The following is a 20,902-nucleotide window of genomic DNA, read 5'->3' on the forward strand; positions in this document are numbered from 1 at the left end:
CACCCCTACTTGGCCCAAGGCCAAGGCCCAATCCAATTGTCCAAAGGCCCAATTTCCATAATAATCACTCAAAGCCCAATGTGGCCCATTTTCCAAATTGGGCCCAAATCCCTTTCATGGGCCTACAACCAAGAATCCAATAAAATATTAACAACCCATTAATAGAATTTTGATGGCGCAATAAGGCCCACGACAACTAAAGTCCACCATGGCCCAAAACCGAAGAACCCACTACTGAGCACGCAGGGCGTACTCGCTTAAGGGCTTATACGCGCATCATACTTGCTTGTACGCCCAACGTACTCCTCTCTTTTGGCCAAACTTCACTTTTTAGCTCTTAATCGATTGAGACTTCAACCCCAGCTCAGATCTGACTTTCTTAAGGTGGTTTATCACGTAAAGTTGCCAACTTTACGTGCATGCATGGCTTAATGAGGCTCTTAGAGCTCAAAAGAGCTTAACACATGCATGAGACCACAAATGCTCTAAAGCTTGCATTTTTATGGACAGGGTCCTAGATCTACCAACAATCACTTCTGGAGTGAAGCAAGAGGCTCAAAAATCAAACCATGGACTCAAAGAGCATAAAATGACACCAAACTAGATCTAGCATTATGGATTAACAAGATGGAAGCTTTTTACCTCACAAGGAAAGCAAATGAAGAGCTAATCTCATATCTTCAAGCTCTAAGCACAACTCCAAATGGTTCACTTCTTCTTCTCCTTCACAATACACCAAAAATCACACTTTAAGGCTCAAACTCTCAAGATCTCACTTAGGGTTCGATTTTCTGGACAAGAAGGGATGGAGGCTATCTAAACATGACCTAGTGAGGCTATCACAAGGTTTAAATAGGGTGCAACACCCTAAAATTAGGGTTTCACTTATCCACACATACGCCCTGCGTACGTGTCCGAAGGCGCGATCATGCATTGGGCTAATACGCTAAGCGTACCACCCTGTACGCCCGGTGTACTAGCCTTATGGACCATTTTTACAAACTTTTTCGATTAGGGCTTAAATATAAAACTTATAATTTTCCAAGTGTTACACTATGCTAGTTTGGAATTTGGTGGTTTGAGATTGGTTTGGGACACGTTATGTCCTAGGCAATTTTACTGGTTTGGGACCGGTCCTAATATGAATTATTACAATGTAAAATAATCGACCCAACTTTACTCAAACAAACCGGATTTTACCCAATTTCAACCCTCCCTAGGTCCCATCCGATCATCACAATAAGCATATTTGCTAATAATATATTTTAGGTCAAAATAACATGATTTTCTTTAATCCTCTTTGTAGAGATTCACATGCGCGACCTTTAAATATCATTTTAACATACGGGATACAGTTATAACTTCCTTTTGGAATGAAAATGAAATGATAAGTTTGAAGAATCCAACAGCTTTGATGTCCACCACTTGAGCTAACTTACTTCTGTCGCATTTAAATTAGATAATGTCTTGTTGGATTATATTTTGGATGTTTATAGTTGATTTTACATCACAATTTTATGTTAGCTTTTTTTAATGAAATCAGGATGTTATATTGATACTTCAGAAAATTTAACTGAATAAAAATTAGTATTCAACGTTTGCTACAATTTAAATCATGAAAATGCACTCGATTGGACTTTCATTAGATTTTTCAACATGTTCTTTACTTTTTATTTATTAAGCCTAAGTAATATATCCTTCAAACATACATGGTGATTTATAGCATCCATAGCCAAACTTACATTTAACAACAATAAGAAAAGGATTCATGGCTCAACTGCTGTAGGTTTGTAATCAACAACCAGGACTTTATCAAGTTGAGCCAGGAAACTATCAGCGAACTCGACATGGGCTGGATGAGATATATAAGTTGCAATCCCTTCGGTGGTTTCAAAACTCGATTCAAATACATGAGTGAAGCCTTGATGCAGGTTTTCAACGCTCACATCTTTTCCCCTGTGGCAAATCCAAATTCGTCTTTCAGATTTTGGAGATTTCGAACAAATCAAGAAAATTATTCAACAAAATCAACATCCAAACCAGATCCTAATTTAAAAGGATCAAGCAAGCATATAACAAGAGCAATGTAAATCGGTACTAAAACGTAAAGCGTAAACCTAATTTGTGACCTCCAAAGTCCGATTTGGAAACAAATCGGTTCAAGCAGAGGAGTTAAATTAGGAATAGGATAGCAGACGGAGGGTGTAATCAACTCACAAACATCACCATTTTAATTCCTTCTTACATTTCTGGAAACATCATAACATTAAAATCAAACGGATCTAAGTTTGAGATGATAAACCAGTTTAACACATAGAGAGTGAGACGTTTATAGGAAATTGTTTTTGATAATGTAAAAGTTTATGTTACCATCGAAAGGATTTCATGGGCTCTACGTGATTGACGAGATTCGCATAACCCTTGATGAGAAGATCGATCTGTTCTTGCGAGACATCATCCTTGAACTTGGCTAGAAGTATGTGCTTCACTTCTCCCATCTCTATTTATCTGTGTTTGTTTGACCTGTGGGAGAGGATGAGATTGTGAATCTATATATACCAAGATTAACGGGGAGAGGAGTGGCTTCGTGCAAAACACGTCCATTTGTTTTATTTGAAATTACTCGATTTCATATCTTTAATCCTTTTTTAATCACTAATATAATTCATGGCATGTCACAGTAGTAATAGAAGAGTTTATCCAAAAAAAAAAAAAAAAAAAAAACTTCCAACATTTGTTAAAACAAAAAAGAATTAATGAATCCAATATAATAAACATTTCAAGACTTTATGGATTTAGACATAGGTCTTCAATTTTTTTTAATCTGATACAGCATTAATAAGTCTACAAACATTATAATTGTCTTATACTCATACTCTTGCAAATTATTTTTCAACCTAGGCTTAATTAATTAAATATAAAAACGTTTAGTTTATAAATTGTATAAAAGAATGTAATATGCCCACTATCACTCTTTGCTACACACATCTCAAACAGAACAAGACCATGTGGTGCACCATATACCGCATTATAGTGTGGTATGCGGTAAACACCGAACTGTCCCCGTTTAGAAAAGTGTGGTATGGTTGCCGCACGTCACACTTTTGTAGCACTTTTTTTCAATTATTATTAAATCATATATATTAAAAATATATATTAAAATTCATGATTTTTAATTCTCTATAAATAAAGTGTGGTACACTCACCAATTTTGTGGGATGGGAGAAAAAATAACAATGACAATACAAAAATGTGGTAAGTAAGCCAGCGTAAGAGCCACAAATAAATAAAGCAAGGAAGAATTGTAATAATACTCCAATTCAAGCATAGAGTAGCAATAGTGACCATGGTCAAAATGCCGTATTGCCGTTTTATAAAGCCCAGCAACCGGATGTTATGAGACCCAGACAAAACGACTCTCATTCTTAAGTGTTTTGGACCTCTTGCATTCGAATAATCGATTTCCACTCAAAGATGGTTATTCAAATTGACTAAGGACCAGAATAGGGTATTGGAAAAATTGTTCCATCAGCAAAACATCTTGAATCATGAAACCCCATAATATGGAAGATTTCTCCTATTTTCTTAAAACCTCAAAAAACTAATACAAATAGTTGTGAATGCTTACGGGTGTTTGCATGGGCGGATTTAGTATGTGGCACGGGGTAGCACGGGTTACCCTTCAAATTTTCTCGTTAAATGTAAATTTAGAAAAAATCATCAAAAAATCCGTCACAAATCTGTTGGAAATCCATTACAATTCCACGGACAATCTATCACAAAGTCTGATAATTGTTAATTTAAGGTAGATTTGTTGTTTAGTGATGATTTTGTGACAGAAACTGCATTCGGAAATGAGTTTTTTTTTTTCTAGTAGTGCAACCCCTAAAAGTTTGTGCAAACCTTGATTTTTCTTTCTAGATCTGTCACCGAGTGTTTGACAAAAAAGTTTATTGCTTATTATGTACCGTCCCAAAATTTCAAGTGTAACGTCCCAAAAATAAGACCATAAAATTTTTCGTTTTTGAATTAATAAAACATTAAGTCATATCATCATCATCAAACCAAGGTAATCAAAGTTTTATCAATACATCATCATTATCAGAGTAAATCACAGAATGCGAAATTGAGTGGTGTGTGCCATAAAATCATCCCGAGCTCTGCCATTTGAAAACCGAAGTACCTGAAACATAAACTGAAAACCGTAAGCACAAAGTTTAGCGAGTTCCCCAAAATACCACATACCATACATACACAAATAAACACATAATGGGCCCCGCCTTGACATCGGGCCCCGCTCGGTATACAAATCTGTCAGTCATCGGTCCCCGCCCAGTATACATATAAAACATATAAACATATAAACACATAATACATGCAATAATCACAAAGATACATAGCATACAGAATGGTCATCGGGCCCCACCCGACATCGGGTCGTACCTGGTAATCATAAAAACATATACATATAACTAGCATACAATATACCCATCAGGCCCTGCCTGACATCGGGCCCCACCCGGCATCGAGCCTTGCTTAGTAAACATAAAGCACATAGCACATGTAAGAGTCAGGCAGACAATAAACATACTAAGCATAAGTGCATATAATACCATGGGCTGACATTGGTGCATTCTACCCGTTAAAAATAGTGAGGAAACTTACCTCGCACTGTCGAATCTCACAGAAAGAATCTTTGGCTGTTGGCCTGCTAAAATCCTTGCGCTATCAATCACCAAAATAATCATCCATCAATAATTAATCGGATCCCGACCCACACTAAGTGTCCAAACTAGGGTAAAAGATCTTTTTACCCTTTACCCAACTTGGCCCATAACCTAAGCTTAAATTAACAATCCAAAGGCCCAAATTCCAAAATAATCACCCAAAGCCCAAATAGGGCCCAATTCTTCAAATTACGCCCAAAACCCATCATGGGCCTAAATCCAAAGAAACCCAATATGCTAGACAAATAAGCATAAATCAAAATCCCAAGGCCCAATCATGGCCCAAAATCCATGGTCCAAAATTCCAACAACGGTTCTCACATCGTGACCAGACCATGGTCGCATCGTTTGGGTCAACTCGACCCAATCTCGAGTCAACTCAATCTATCGAGAAGATTCCAAACTCCTTCACGTCGTGACCCGTCCTTGAGTCACGTTGTGACCTAGTCCGGACAAAACAAACGGGGTGACCAACATCCTTACGAGGCGACGAAGGTCCTAAACCTCACGTCATGAGATTTAAACAGACCAGCTTAAGACATTCAACTCTTAATCATTTTAGCCATAACTTGGGACTTTCCAGGGGGTCTTTTTTTACCCAAAAGATGATAAAAATCAAAGTTTTTCAATCATGCATATCCAATGCATGACTCAAACTCTTACTAGACCAAAAGTGGGGAAAATGAGATCTAGACGAAAAACTTAGAGTCCCAAACTTCACCAAAACTCAAATCCAAAGACTATAATGAAGAGAATGAGTCAATGATCCATAAAGTTGCCAACTTTATGGACCCTAAGTAAGCAATCCCACCCAAACATGCAAAGGGAGCTTATAACTTAGACTTAGCAATTTGAGCTCATAAAGATTGGATCTTGGATACTTACAATGGTCTAAAATGTACACAAGATGATAATGATGAAACCTCATTGTTGAACCAATACTCTAGAACCTCTTCCTCCTTTTCTTCTAGCCACCAAAACACTAAAATGGATCCAAAATCACCAAGATGGATTAGGGTTAGGGTTTTCTGATTTAGGGGAAGGTGGAGGCTTAGAAGTGAACCCAAAAATTAAGATAAGGGGTCTTAAATACGTGGGAAAGCCTGGATGAAATCTTCATGCGGCCCTCCTCACGTCGTGAGCCTCCATGCCTCACGTCGTGAGCCTCCATGCCTCACGTCGTGAGGACCCCTTTTTCACTAAATTCGAACCTTTTGACCCTCCAAAACCGTAATTCAATTCATCCAAGGAAACGAATGTTACAACTTTCCCCCACTTAAATTAGATTTTGTCCTCAAAATCATTCCTTACCATCACATAGACGCCAAACAACATGAGTAACTCAGCCACCACCCCAAGCATACAATGGCCTTCCCAAAGGCAACTGAAACCAACCCTATCAGGGGTCTCTAAACCCAAAGATGAACGAATCCTTTCTCAGCCTACAACAATCCCATGCAGGATAACCACATCTAGACAACCTGAAATTTGAAGTATCGAATTGTTCTGACACCCCGAAAGACCGTCAAGCCCGAGTTTGACCGATTTTGGCCAATTTCCGCCAAACACCATAATCGTAATCGGTTCAAGCCCGCCAAACAATTAATCGTCGATTAATCGGCCGCCGATGCCGATTTCTACAACACTACAAAATCTAAAACCAAAAATTTCGTTTTCATAATAATAAAACCATCAACCAAACGTGTTCATAAAACCATAAACAAAATCATAGTATGTCAATCAATCATCCCAATACAACAAGGTCAAATAAGGTGGAAATTTATTGTGTGCGATGCGATCATCCCGAGCTCTTCCCCTTCGATCCGAAAGTACCTGAAACATAAATTCAAAACCATAAGCATGAATCTTAGTGAGTTCTCCAAAACACCTCATACCATACATATTAACATGCGACGGGTCATGCCCAACAACCATCAGACCCCGCCCGATATCGAGCCCTGCTTACAACAGATTTGTCAATAACATGAAATGGGCCCCGCCCTATCACACTCGTCAAGCCCCGCCTGGCATCGGGTCCCACCCGACATATATACAGACATATAAAATCATATGCAAGAATCACTAAGATAAATAGCATACAATACACTCATCAGGCCCCGCCTGGCATCAAACCCCACTCAGTATACATACCGTATACTATAGATGCAAGAGTCATACAGACAACTAGCATCCTAACCATAATAAATCATGGGTCGACATTCGTGGCTTCGACCCACTAAGCACAGTGAGGAGACTCACCTCAATAAGAAGATAGCAAATCTCGCACCCAATTTTGCTGCACAACGGCTCCTCACACTGAACATAATCAATACCAACCCTAATTACTATCTAAGGTTGAGCCCATAAATCTTAAGGCCTTATAATGCCCTAAACCCAAACTAGGACCACTAATGGCCCATGCCAAACTAGAGAACCCTATGGCCCAACATAGGCCCAAAAGTTCCAAAATGGCCCAAAGTCAACGGTCTAAGCTCCAACAGCTGACCCTCGCGTCATGACTAGCTCATGGTCACGCTGTGAGTATCAACTCGACCCGGTCCCAACTAAGCGAGTTAACTCAACCCATCAACTCGTCCAATATCAATTCTAGTCATCATCACATCGTGGCTACTCTTGGTCATGTCGTAACCTAATCCGGAAAAAACAGTCAGGATGGCATGCATTCTCACGACATGACATGCTCATTCCTCACGTCGTGAGCATTGCCTTGGCCAGCTTTGAGCATTAAGCTCTTATTCCTTTCAGCCACTACTTGGGACTTTTCAGAGGATCTTCCCTCACCTAAAGGATGATAAAAATCATATCTCTTTAGTCATGTATGTCCAATGCATGACTCAAACACTCACTAGGTCAAAAGAGGGAAAATAAAATCAAAACTCATGCTTGGAGTCTAAACCTACTCTAAAACTCAGATCCAAAGGTTATCATACAGAAGATGTCTCAGTGATCGATAAAGTTGCCAACTTTATGGATCCCATGCATGCAATCCCACACAACCATGCAAGAAAGAGCTTAGAATATGGATCTAGCATACAAGAGGTAAAAAGGCTAGAGCTTTATGACTTACGGTGGTCCAAAAGCTCTGCAAAAAGGTGATGTAGAAGCTGGATTGCCAAGAGAATGCTCCACATAAGTCTTCTTCCACTTTAATGAGCCAAAGACCGCCAAATTAGTGCTTCAATGTCACCAAAATGGCTAAGGACCTCAAGCAGGTCGAGATTAGGGTTTTCAGGAGGCAAGAGAGTGAAGGATGCTAAGGATAGGCAAACCTAGCCCTCTCATTCCATTAAATACCCGAAATACGAAGGTTTTGGTCATCAGGTCGTTCTCACATCGTGAGCATTCAAAGTCTCACGTCGTGAGACTCAAAAACACGGGTCAACTAGTCAATGGTCACCCACGACGTGACTACCATGCCTCACTTCATGACCTTATTCCAAAGCTAAAATTCAAGAAATTAAGTATCTCTATGATCCGGGTGTTACATTCTAGTTTATATCTTATTGGCTTATAAACTAATAACTTAGAGTGAAGTGACTTATGAAAAAATTGATTATTAGCTGTTTCCCACCGCTATAAGTTATTTTTATCCAAACATATTTTTAGTTTATAGCGGTGTGGAATGCTAATAAACCAATAAGATCCTTAAATAAACTTAACCAAACATCCCCTTAACTTTATTATCGTTCTTAAAGATGTAAAACAATTCTAAAAATATCATCCATCGAATACTCAAAATCAATCTCCAGGATTTGACTTATCTCTCTGTCAAAACCTTGAAAAAAGCTAGATTGGCATGGTGTCTCGTATGACTTCTTGATCGTTTCATTCAACGGCTACCCAAATTGCCATTTTTTAATATTAAAAAAATATAAACTCCTTTTTAAACATTCTCATTTCTCACATCATGTATTCATACAACACTACACTTTAAACCTAAACTTCACAATTATCAAATCAATTCATCATCATCCAGTTTAGGGTATTCATTATAGGTCTCACACACCAAGTCTTCAGTTAGTACACATTAACGTAGCACTTACGTTTCATCAACAATATCTCAATAAAATATAAAGACAAGAATCAAATTAAGATGGCATGATCGTCTCGTGAAAATTATTCATACTAATTGTTCATGACATTTAAAGACAATTTTCATTTTTAGGGGGTGTTTGGGATTGCTTATTCAATGTATTTATTAACTTATTTCAATTTGGCACTGGTAATAAACATTTTAAGTATTTGGATTGCAAAATAAATGGTGTGGTAGAAGTAATAAATCCTTGTTGATAAGTTGTTTTGTTTTAACTTATTGGGAACTTCTTATTAAGGGTGGAAACTAAATTACACTTTTACCTTTAATTTGAAGAAACAATAATATGTAAGATGTCATTTTCGGTCATTTTGCATGTATACATAGATTTGTCGAACACTAAAAAACAACTTAACAACTTCTTATATTTTGGTACTGGATAAGCTAATCAAAACATTTTTTTTTTCTAAAAATCGATTTTTACACCGGATAAAGTTGTTTTAAATAGGCAATCCCAAACATCCTTTAGGTTATTATGTGATGTTAGAGGTTGAATGTATTTTATACATCATTTGACACATTTATTTCCTAGATTTACATTGCATTTTATGTTTAGTTTATGGAACCATCACCTTGATGGCTCACCGGACGAGGCTTGGGCTCTATATAGCGAGGTCTCAAGTTCAACACTCTGTTCCCGAGTTCAATTTAACGAGAGAAAAGAAAGGAAATTGGTGGAAATGAGAAGAAAATAAAAGAAATTGGTATTTCCGAGTTTCATTAAAGGAAGGAAGTGGGTGAAAATGAAATGATCACTTTCCCTCCTATATTTCCTTCTAAATTGGGAGGATTTGGGAAGAAAGAACAAAATGATTAATTTTCCTTTCACTTCTCTCTAACTCAGGAATACAAAAGAATTTTTTTGCTTTCTTTACCTTTCTCTTTTTTTCTCTCCTGACTTTCTTTTATCTCATTTTCTTTTCTTTTGTTAGACTTGGGAACTAGGCACAAATCTTGGGGGTTTCAATAAGGGTTGACCTAAACGGAATAATGCAATATCACTTATGAATGCAAGACAAAGTCGTCTCTCTCTCCGCCTCCGCGTCCCTTAAAAATCATGCATTATATTCATGTTTGGGACATAATTATAGTCTCTCTCTGTCCCTTAAAAATCATGCATTATATTCTTGTCTGGGACATAATTATACGATTAATATAAATTATATAGTGTTTTTTGGAAGGTTCAAAAAAGCTTGGAATATGCTTTCGGATAATGGAAAGGATTATAAAAACCTATAAGATATTCTAAAGATCCGCGAATTTATAAAATTTTATATTTTTAACCAACAACGAATTTGATAGATTTTTAATTCCAAATTTCTCAAAAGAAAACCAAAACCATTAAACCAAACAACGTTTTAAGGATATATTATTCTTGACTTTTATATTAGTTTTCCATGGATATACTATATAGTTCTTGCATTTATATATGGACTAGTTCTCTCTCTCTCATATATATATATATATATATATATATATATATATATATATATATATATATATATATATATATATATATATATATATATATAGACAGAGAGAGAGAGAGAGTTAGGTTCAAATGGTTTCACTATCTATTATGTGTATGTATGATTGATTCTGGACCAATCATTTTAGTTATTTTAAGAAAGTAATTAATGCATATTAAATGTTGAAGATGTAATTAATATCCATTATATCTTCAACATGTAATATGCATTTATTACTTTATTAAAATAACTAAAATGATTGGTCCAGAATCAATCATACATGCACACAATAGATAGTAAAAACAAAATAACCTAACCCTATATATATATATATATATATATATATATATATATATATATATATATATATATATATATATATATATATATATATATACCACCACCACACTACACATCAACCCCACAATCTTCCACACCTTTTCATTTTATAGGACATAGCACAACTACACCACCATACCCTTTCACTAGAAGTTCTAATACAAATTGTACAAGTTCTAATGGTGGAGTGTTGAAGTGTAGGCACCGAACACCAAAGGGGGGTGGTGTTGTCATGCTACCACCAATGCCACATCACACCACCATGCACCCCGCCATGCACCCTGGGTGGTAGTATCCCCATAGATTAACATAGATTCAAGTAGTTATCCATGAAGCTATACTTATGGATCAAGTTAGGCTCCATGTTTCTCTATATAGATCACGAGGACTTTGCTTCGAAAACTATTTATTTGTTTTATTACATACATGGCTATTATCACATTTAAGATTGAAAATCACATTTAAGATTGAACTAATTATTTGTTTTATTACATACATGGTTATTATCACATTTAAGATTCATATGAAATAACACAAATTCAAAATTCGTATGACGTAAAAAGTTGTGCTTTTATGATGAAATCTTATAATTTTAAAAGTATATACGAAGTTTACGTTATTCCTTAACTTTTGTGAGCGAAAACCTAACAAACCTTGACCCCATACAAAATTGACCAGGGACTTGTTTGTAAACTTTGTTCATAGTTTTGCCCTCCCCGCCTCCCCCTTCTCTCTCACACACACAAAATCAAATCAAATCAAATCATACCATTCATGGCTCCTCTCAATCAATACAATTAATCGTGTAATTCGAATCCCAGTAAGTAACGTATTATCAATCTAAATCAATCTGTTAACTCGACTGTCACTTTTGTTTATAGATTCTGTGAATCTCTGTTTTTTACTGAACAAAAAATCTGGTTTATTGTTATTGAACTGTTTTCGAATTGATCCGATATAGGAAAGCAACTCGTAGAAACTAATATAGGATCATCGAATCTACTCGTTTTTTTCACAGGAAAGTAGCTCAATGAAGGGATGATGTTTTGATACCATTAATACTATTCCTAGCTTGACTTACATTTGCTACTGATACGATTTACACAACCCCTCGTTTGTGGTTTTTGTTCTGAATGAAATTGTGATGTTCTCTAGTTTCCGAAATCTGATGTATTCGCCCGAAAATTAGAATGGATTTTGAGTTTGTGTTTAATACACTAGGGACGTCTGTCATCAATACATTGGTCGTAGATTTAAACCGTAATGATTTCTTTCCTGCGTTATTGCTTATCAGGTTTATTATTCATTTCAATGGAATTATAGATAAACATTAATTGATTGATCGAGTGATTTGTAGGCATCTTGATGACTCGAAGCACCAGTTGATTATCAAACAATCTGCAGCTGAGGCAGTTCTTCGCATCTTGAATCGAAACAATGGCAGATGGCCACTTATTCAACAATATATCTCTCGGAGGTCGTGGGGGCGCCGTGAGTTTTCTCAATTCAAGCCTTCTTATGTTTTTTCCTCTCATCTATCTTTTATTGCTGTTCAGATTGTAACTAATCTTTGCAAATTGATACATACCATGTTATGAAAACTGAAATGTTTATAACCAATTCATATTGAAACTGGTAATTTATTTTCCAATCTAATCTTCTCATTCCTTTACTCCATCTCCCTACAACTTTCTAACATGCTTTCTGAACAATCCAGAATCCAGGTCAGCTTAAAGTTCATCCAGGTGGTATATTATGGAAGAAACAAGGAGGTGGTAAGGCTGTTGAAGTTGATAAATCTGATATTTCTGGTCTTACATGGATGAAAGTTCCACGGACTAATCAGCTTGCTGTTAGAATCAAAGATGGTTTGAAGTACAAGTTCACTGGTTTTCGTGATCAGGTAGCTTTTCATGTTGATTCATGCATGTATCTTTATTACATATCAAACATCTTTGTTCTTATCATAGTGTTCTATTTTATTATGTTGCAGGATGTTATTAGCCTGACCAACTTTTTCCAGAACTCCTGTGGGTTAACAACAGAAGAGAAACAGCTTTCTATTAGTGGGAAAAACTGGGGAGAAGTTGATTTAAATGGTTGAGACCTTTATCCTTATCTTGTTTTGTAAAATCTCCAAATTAGTATATTGTGGAGCAACTTGAGATGTAAATGAAACTAGTTAACATGTTATTCATACTTGTATCTTCCTTTTTGAAACTTTTCAGGCAATATGTTGTCTTTTCTTGTTGGCTCAAAGCAAGCATTTGAAGTCTCCTTAGCTGATGTCTCCCAAACACAGCTACAAGGAAAGAATGATGTCATATTGGAATTCCATGTGGATGACACAACTGGTGCAAATGAGGTTCCTCTTTGTTAATCAATTTTCATTTCTTCCTTATGGTATATGGTATACAATGCTTGAAGTCTATGGTTTTAACTATCTTTTTTTCTTTTTCATTTGATGCAGAAAGATTCTTTGATGGAGATAAGTTTTCATATTCCCACTAACAACACACAGTTTGTTGGTGATGAAAATCGTCCACCTGCACAGGTATTCCGTGAGAAAATAATGTCAATGGCAGATGTTGGTGCTGGAGGCGAGGAAGCAGTTGTTACATTTGAGGGCATTGCAATTCTTACTCCAAGGTTACTTCTTTTTCCAGATTCCATGCATTCAATTCCATTCCAATCTTGAGTATGCAATTCAATTCCTAGCATTTCCTCCTCCTTAAAATTACTCAAGTCTCTTCCCCTTACAGGGGTCGATACAATGTTGAACTTCACTTATCCTTTTTGAGACTTCAAGGGCAAGCCAATGATTTCAAAATCCAGTTCAGCAGTGTAGTTCGTGTATTTGTACTACCCAAGGTTTGTCTATTTAGGTCACATATTGCCTTAATTGCTAAAAAAAATGCAACTACATTGCTACCCATGGGTAAAAACTAAAGCATGTTGCCTATATCTTTTACCATTTCCCACAAATTTCTAAAGACAATGTACATTGCTATATCGGCCATTCTTATTTATAATTCATATTTTTATTGTTATAATGCAGTCAAACCAACCACATACATTTGTGGTTGTTACTCTCGATCCACCTATTCGTAAAGGGCAAACCATGTATCCACATATCGTGTTGCAGGTCTGTTGTTGAAGTGCTTTATATATAATTATATTTATATTTATATAATCTTTTGTGAAGAAATCCGAAATGTGTTTTTATTTTTTGCCACAGTTTGAAACGGATTATGTGGTGGAAAGCACCTTGTCAATAAATGAAGATCTATTTGCTACTAAATACAAGGACAAACTAGAACCATCTTATAAGGTACTACTTCTGAAATAGTGTTAAATGCAATACATAGTAATGTCATTCAAATACAAAACTATTTTCATTACTATAATTTGGTAGATTTTTCAAACCACCATATCTTAATTAAATGAAAATTCAAAAGCAGAATGCTTCACATGATTAGAATTTTCAAAATATATACAATGCCTTGATAAGAAAAGAAAAACTGAAAATATAATGAAAGTACATTACTATTTGTTGCATTTAACCTTTTAAATTGTCAGGGGCTGATTCATGAAGTGTTCACAATGGTATTAAGAGGCTTATCTGGCACAAAACTCACAAGACCAGGGAAATTCAGAAGTTGTCAAGATGGTTATGCTGTGAAGTCATCTTTAAAAGCAGAAGATGGTGTTCTTTATCCACTTGAAAAGAGTTTCTTCTTTCTACCAAAACCTCCTACTCTTATCCTATATGACGAGGTATTCCATGCTACAATTTAATTCTTTTAATTAAATATTTCCTTTACTTGACTTGACTTGATTTAGTTTTGATTTTAATTCAGATTGATTATGTGGAATTTGAAAGGCACGCTGCTGGAGGATCAAATATGCATTATTTTGATCTTCTTATTAGACTGAAGACAGAACAAGAACATCTTTTCAGGAACATTCAGAGAAACGAATATCACAATCTCTTTGATTTCATCAAGTCAGTATATCTATTGTTATTAAAATTTTAATTAGGCGTGAGTGGCATTCTGATGATATAAATTATACAGTTCTAAAGGTCTTAAAATCATGAATCTTGGTGCTGCAAAAACCACAAAAGATGGCGTTGCTGCTGTGCTGCAGGATGAGGAAGATGATAATGTTGACCCGCATCTTGAGAGGATCAAGAATGAAGCTGGTGTAGATGATAGTGATGAGGAGGTCACAACCCAAGTTTTTTCATTCAACAATTCTTTATTATAGCATCTTATAATAGAAAATGAAAGTTGAATTTGGTTAGTAAATTATGTAGGATGAAGATTTTGTTATTGACAAAGATGATGGAGGGTCACCTACTGATGATTCCGGGGGAGATGATTCTGATGGTAGTCAAAGTGGAGGCGAAAAGGAAAAGGAGGTTTTTGATTTCTTCCTTCCTTTCTACTATTACTATTACATCAAAAATCTACTTTTTTTTTTTTTAAAAAAGTAATTCAATTTTGGTTTTATTTTCAGAAACCTGTGAAGAAGGAAACCAAGAAAGAAGCTGCTCCTACTTCTTCTAAGCCGTCTTCAAGTAAGAAGAGACCCAAAGCCAATGAAGACGATGGATCAAAGAAGAGAAAACCAAAGAAGAAGAAAGACCCAAATGCCCCCAAGAGGGCAATGAGCGGTTTCATGTTCTTCTCACAGATCGAAAGAGAGGTCTGTTCCATTCGTTCGGTAGATTATATGAATTTACCATAACGCCCCTTATGATTACTCACTCACTCAACTCACCTAACTCCAATTTCAGAATGTCAAGAAGGACATCCCTGGTATCTCATTTCAAGAGATTGGAAGGGTTCTTGGCGAACGATGGAACAAATTAACAGGTTTTTTTTTTTTTTTTTTTTTAAATAATTTTATTTTTATATAACTATATATTTTTCTGATGTATCTTTTGTTTTGTAGTTGAGGAGAAGGAACCGTATGAAGCAAAGGCTTTGGCAGACAAAAAACGATACCTAGATGAACTCAGCAGCTACAAACCACAACCAACAAATTCACCCAACAATTCTGAGTGACACTGCCTAAATTCCTTTGCATCTTAATTTCAACTATTTTTGAATTTTGGTTTCCAGTTTAAGCTTCCATTAAAGGTATTGTAATAAAAGACAAAATAACGATACCACAACCAAAAAGGTAAGCAAATATTTTGTTTCCCAATTCTTGATTTTCTCCATTTTACTTTTACTAGTTGACTCACTAAACCAAACTAAAAAGTTGAAATTCACAAACTAAAATTTGAAACATGATACGATGAGAAAAGAAATATTATAAGTTATACATACCAAGAAAACCGAAAATCCCAAGACTCATTCTTCGAGTTGTATGCATACAAACCATCAACAGTAAACAACCAGCGACAATCTAATCCACAACCATAATTATCCCTCATGTATTCATATGCATGAAAATGAATTTGCTTCGCCTCCCACATAGCATTGCAATAATACAATGTTGTTTTCGAAAAATTGGGATTGAATCTCCACTCCATCGATTGGCCATATAACAGCGTCTGTTGTCCCAAATCATCATCTGACGATCGACAATCAATAACCATCGCATTATCATATCTAATCAAATTCGTAATTTGTACTGTGATTTTTTTACCACTTGATACACAAATTGAGGTGCTTATTATTAACATTGCTGCCATAGCCGCCGCCATTGAACCACCACAGGCCGCCATGGTCAGCCTCATCTTGGAAGAAAATGGATGTGTTTTAAGGTTTACCCTCTTTGTCTCTTGGTTTATAACTTTATATATTCTCATTTTCATTAATGGAGATTTGAGGAATTAAATTGTCATTAGTTTTCATAAATTTCTTATCATTATTCCTTTGTAAGTTTTACCATATTGGAATTTGGATAGGTTTCAGTGGTTCGATTTGATGCCGCACAGTTTTACGTTTTCCATAACGTATTAAGATAAAATCATAAGCAATGAGTAACAAATCATATATTTCTTAAGCTGGTAGACCACGCATGAATACACCACAACAAAATCTAACAATACTATAAAACATCAATTTTTAAGACAAAGTTATATGAATGGTCCCTATGGTTTAACAAAGATCAAAACCTTAATCCCTACTATTTTTTTTGATGTACATGGTCCTTGTGGTTTCTAATACTTACATGATTGGTCCTTGAGCTACATTAAATGGCTTCTTTGTCATTTTTAATTTCTTTTATCTTTTCTTTTATATTGTTTATCTAATTTTCTAAAAAAATTAATAAAACATAACCCCTCCCACCCACCCCTCCAAAATAAAACCCTACCAGACTCTTCTTTCCCTCCTTCCATGCCAACAAACTCTCAACTGGCCGACGACTTTGGAAACCTTATTGGATTGTCCACCTCTTCGATCCGACAATCTATATTTGTATTAGTTCTAAGACTTCCAAAGTTGATTTCTTATTTCAAATTTCTCCTTTTCATTTATTCTACTTCTGGAAGGAGATAGAAAGTCATGAATACAAAACAAGGTTGTGGTTGTTGGTGTACACTGGAAATCGTGTTTTAAAATGGCACATAAATCGTGTCCATGAGAGATGCAACCGAATCTAGGGGTGGCAACTCTCGACTCAACTCGTAACTCGATACTGACCCAACCTGAAAATAGGCGGGTTTGGGTTGAGATTTTTGACCCGCCAACCCGTTAACCTGCCAACCCGCTAACCTGCTTATTTCATGGGTTGGGTTGGGTTACATATTTTGGTTTGCGGGTCAACCTGCCAACCCGTATATATATTACTTACATTTAAAAAAAATATTTTTTAAATATTAAATATTAGTGAAATTTCCTTCCTTCACTCATTATTCGTATTTCGTATTATCATATAATTAGTGCCCTTATCAAAAAAAGAAAACACATACAACATACATACTCACGACTCACGAGTCAAGGAGTAAGTCATGAACGAAGAGGAAGAATGGAAAAAGAGAATAATGAAGAACGGGAAAAACACAAATTGATTCGCTCTCGCTAGTCGCTCTTGTCCTCTCTAGTATTAAGCTGGTTATGCGGGTTGGGTTCGACCCACTAACCTTTGAACCAGCGGACCCATATACTTAAACGGGTTATATGGGTTGGGTTGGGTTGAAGTTTCCAACCCACTAACCCACGACCTGCCAACCCGCCAACCCATATATTATATGGGTTGGGTCGAGTTTATATTTTTTGACCCGCCAACCTGTGACCCATGAACCCGAACCCAACCCGATTGTCAGGTCTAACCAAATCTACACTCACCAACTAATTTATACAGGAAGAATGGACAATCACCAACTAATTTCATACAAGAAGAATGGACAATTGGGTGAAATAGGTTCAATATTTGTGAGCAAATTATAAATGGTTCTGATTGATCTTGAAATCGAGTATAGTTCAATAGATACTAGTGTTGAGTTAAATACTAGTGAGAGAAATCCCTAGATTTTGTGTCAAATATAAAAGAAGGTAAATCAACTAAATTTTGTGCTCCAATAATGTGCTTGTTTTGTATTGTGATTTTTTTTTTCAAGTGAAACCTTCCCCCCCCCCATACACAGAGAGAGAGATTTATTTTCTTTATATTTTTAAAACTAAAGTTAAATAAAAAAGATGTCAAAAAAATAAAAGGGCAAACAAGTTGTTTCATATGGTTCAGGGACCAATCATATAAGTTTTCAAAACCATAAGGACTATGTTCGTAAAAGTTATTAGCAATTTCAGTCGTGAGATTTAATAAACCATCAGACAATTTAAGAGGAAATATAAAAAGATATTTAATTTCTTTTTATATAATTTTGTCTTTCATTAGTTGGTGTTGATGAATTTGGCATTAAATGTTTTACACAAACACTAAACTTAATTTGTACATAAATGATATATGGTTAATCATTAAAAAAAAACAAAACAAAATATATAATTAGGATAATTTTATTAACATTATCAAGCCTAATATTTTATAAGATTTCTAGAAATTCTAATAGAAATCTAAACTTCGTTATCTTATCTTAGCATGTCCCTTTTTTCTATAAAAATAACATAACTTTTTTTTTCTTAAATAATAATTCATTTCCAACTTACATGTATCCAAAACACCTACAAATATATCAAATATTTTTGTTTTGTTTTCTAACTAATATAGATTACACCATGATATTTATAAGTTTATTTTCATAAATTTGACTCATATATGATTAAACAAAGTCATGATAAATAACCATACAATATTCATAAAAGATGTTAATCACACTTAATTAAATCTTTTTGGATATATAACATATGATAACCATATATGATTAAAGAGGTGTGGGTTGTTTATGTGTCTAATCAGATGTGTTTGATGTATAAAGATGTGATTAAAACATTAGTAACTACGAAGACAATTTTATGGTTAATAAGTTGTGTTACTAATAATATATGATTCTAATAAACGACTAAAACATTTATGATTATAACCCACGACAATCACATATTAAACACTGTATTATAAATGTATGATTAAAATATTTTGAGTTTATAACAGATGACAATCACATATGTTTAGAATAATATTTTGTTAAATAGAAACATTTCTCTTGTTGATGACTAAAACAATGTTATGTTATTATAATAAATAATCATACAATGTTCATAACAAATGTTGATCATATATGGTTGAAATATATCCTTTTCAAGGACCCTTTTGTTGTTGCTTTTGTCATTTTTGTTGGTATTGCTTCTTCTTCCTTTGCATTTTATGCTTTTGGTTTAGGATTGGCTGAGATCTCTCTCTCTCTCTCTCTCTCTCTATATATATATATATATATATATATATATATAGAAACTCACATATGATTGAACAAAATCATGATAAAGAACCATATAAAATTAGAAAATAACAGATGCTAATCATACATGATTAAATCTCTTTATGTATATAATAGATTGTAATCACATGAGATTAAAGCAAAGTGTGGGTTGTTTATGTGTCTAGTCATCTGTGTTTGATGTACAAAAGATGTGATTAAAACATAAGTAACTATACAATTTTATGATTAATAACTTGTGTTAGTAATCAAATATGATTCTAATCATATATAACTAAAACATTTATAATTATAGCATATGTTAAAAATACATTATTTAAAACATTGTATTATAAAATGTATGATTATAATACAATGAGACAATCACATATGTTTAAAGCAGTGTTTTGTTAAATAGAATAATTTCTCATCTACTTATTACTGTTTTTATCATAAAATAGATGAATCATATTAATTATTAAATACTTATAAAGCTAGCATTTTTCCTTAAACCTCATGCATTTGAAACCCCCATAAAATTTTGCAAACACCTCATGCATTTGAAACCTCTTATTTTAATGAATACCACTCAAAAGTCTCTTAATAATGATTAACAATTCAAAGGTTTTATAACTTATATAAACTATTTAATAAAAATTTAAGGGATACTCTACTATAAAAATGTCAATATTTTTGAGTAGACACACAAATACAAATCACATACAAAATTCATAAAGAAACCATGTTTAAAGTTTTTTGTCTTGGTTTGAGGGCTTTGAACAATTTTTCGAGCTATGTTATTATATTGAAGTTTTTAATTTGTAAGTTTGTTATATGCTAACTTTTTTTTGTATTTCTTGATTTAAGTATTCTTTTAAGAATATCATTGTATGTTGTGGTTGAAATTTTAATGTAAATTAGATTAGATTCATGTTATCGATCATATGTTATGGGAGGTGATATATATAATATTTAATTAAGTATTGTATATATGTTTGTATATTCATGTTGCTTCAAAACAATAATTAATTAAAAATCAAGGATATGTCATATTATCCATATTATCCATGTAAGCATTTTTTTAAATGCAAATTATCTATCTTATCACTTTATATTTTAGTATATGTTTAACATTTTAATTATAATAATAAGTGCTTTTTAAAAGTTTCTTTCACTTATTAATAATAACAAGTGGTTTTAAAATTAATAAGCAATATTTATAAATAATAAAATCAAATTACATGGATATGTAATATTATCCATGCAAGTCTCTTTTGAAATGCAAATTGTCTATCGTATCACTTTATTATTTAGTGTATGTTTCACATTTTAATAATAATATTAAGTGTTTCTTAAAAGTCTTCTTTAACTTAGTATTAATAATAATTGGTTTAAAATTAATGAATGACAATTTTAAATGATA

The 20,902-nt window shown here is 34.3% G+C and overlaps 3 protein-coding genes across 5 annotated transcripts; 1 reads left to right on the forward strand and 2 right to left on the reverse strand.

Annotated features, from left to right (window-relative positions):
- Positions 1-1,607: 1,607 nt before the first annotated feature.
- Positions 1,608-2,540, reverse strand: HS1 (heat stable protein 1). Its single transcript, XM_079039189.1, has 2 exons — positions 2,371-2,540; positions 1,608-1,956 (listed from the first exon to the last, which is right to left on the reverse strand). The coding sequence occupies exons 1-2, from the start codon at positions 2,496-2,498 to the stop codon at positions 1,767-1,769; spliced, it is 318 nt and encodes a 105-aa protein (XP_078895315.1). The 5' UTR covers positions 2,499-2,540; the 3' UTR covers positions 1,608-1,766.
- Positions 2,541-11,314: 8,774 nt separating this feature from the next.
- LOC145101888 (FACT complex subunit SSRP1-like) lies at positions 11,315-15,863 on the forward strand. 3 transcript variants are annotated; one of them, XM_079039191.1, is made up of 17 exons: positions 11,333-11,469; positions 11,668-11,909; positions 12,007-12,140; positions 12,367-12,552; positions 12,643-12,748; positions 12,878-13,014; positions 13,120-13,298; positions 13,412-13,520; positions 13,708-13,794; positions 13,888-13,980; positions 14,229-14,426; positions 14,510-14,655; positions 14,726-14,876; positions 14,968-15,072; positions 15,171-15,359; positions 15,451-15,529; positions 15,609-15,863. In XM_079039191.1, the coding sequence occupies exons 3-17, from the start codon at positions 12,087-12,089 to the stop codon at positions 15,719-15,721; spliced, it is 1,932 nt and encodes a 643-aa protein (XP_078895317.1). In that variant the 5' UTR covers positions 11,333-11,469; positions 11,668-11,909; positions 12,007-12,086; the 3' UTR covers positions 15,722-15,863. The 3 variants fall into 3 exon arrangements, with proteins under 3 accessions (XP_078895316.1, XP_078895317.1, XP_078895318.1); XM_079039190.1 differs by lacking the exon at positions 11,668-11,909 and having other exon boundaries at positions 11,315-11,469; XM_079039192.1 differs by lacking the exons at positions 11,333-11,469; positions 11,668-11,909 and adding an exon at positions 12,206-12,284.
- A 39-nt stretch (positions 15,864-15,902) lies between these two features.
- On the reverse strand, positions 15,903-16,389 carry LOC145098505 (S-protein homolog 29-like). Its single transcript, XM_079036140.1, has 2 exons — positions 15,989-16,389; positions 15,903-15,912 (listed from the first exon to the last, which is right to left on the reverse strand). The coding sequence occupies exons 1-2, from the start codon at positions 16,387-16,389 to the stop codon at positions 15,903-15,905; spliced, it is 411 nt and encodes a 136-aa protein (XP_078892266.1).
- Between the last annotated feature and the right edge of the window lie 4,513 nt (positions 16,390-20,902).

Source organism: Lactuca serriola, chromosome 4 (genome assembly GCF_051521515.1).
Source record: "Lactuca serriola cultivar US96UC23 chromosome 4, Lser_US96UC23_V15, whole genome shotgun sequence".
In the NCBI taxonomy this organism is placed as follows: Eukaryota; Viridiplantae; Streptophyta; class Magnoliopsida; order Asterales; family Asteraceae; genus Lactuca; species Lactuca serriola.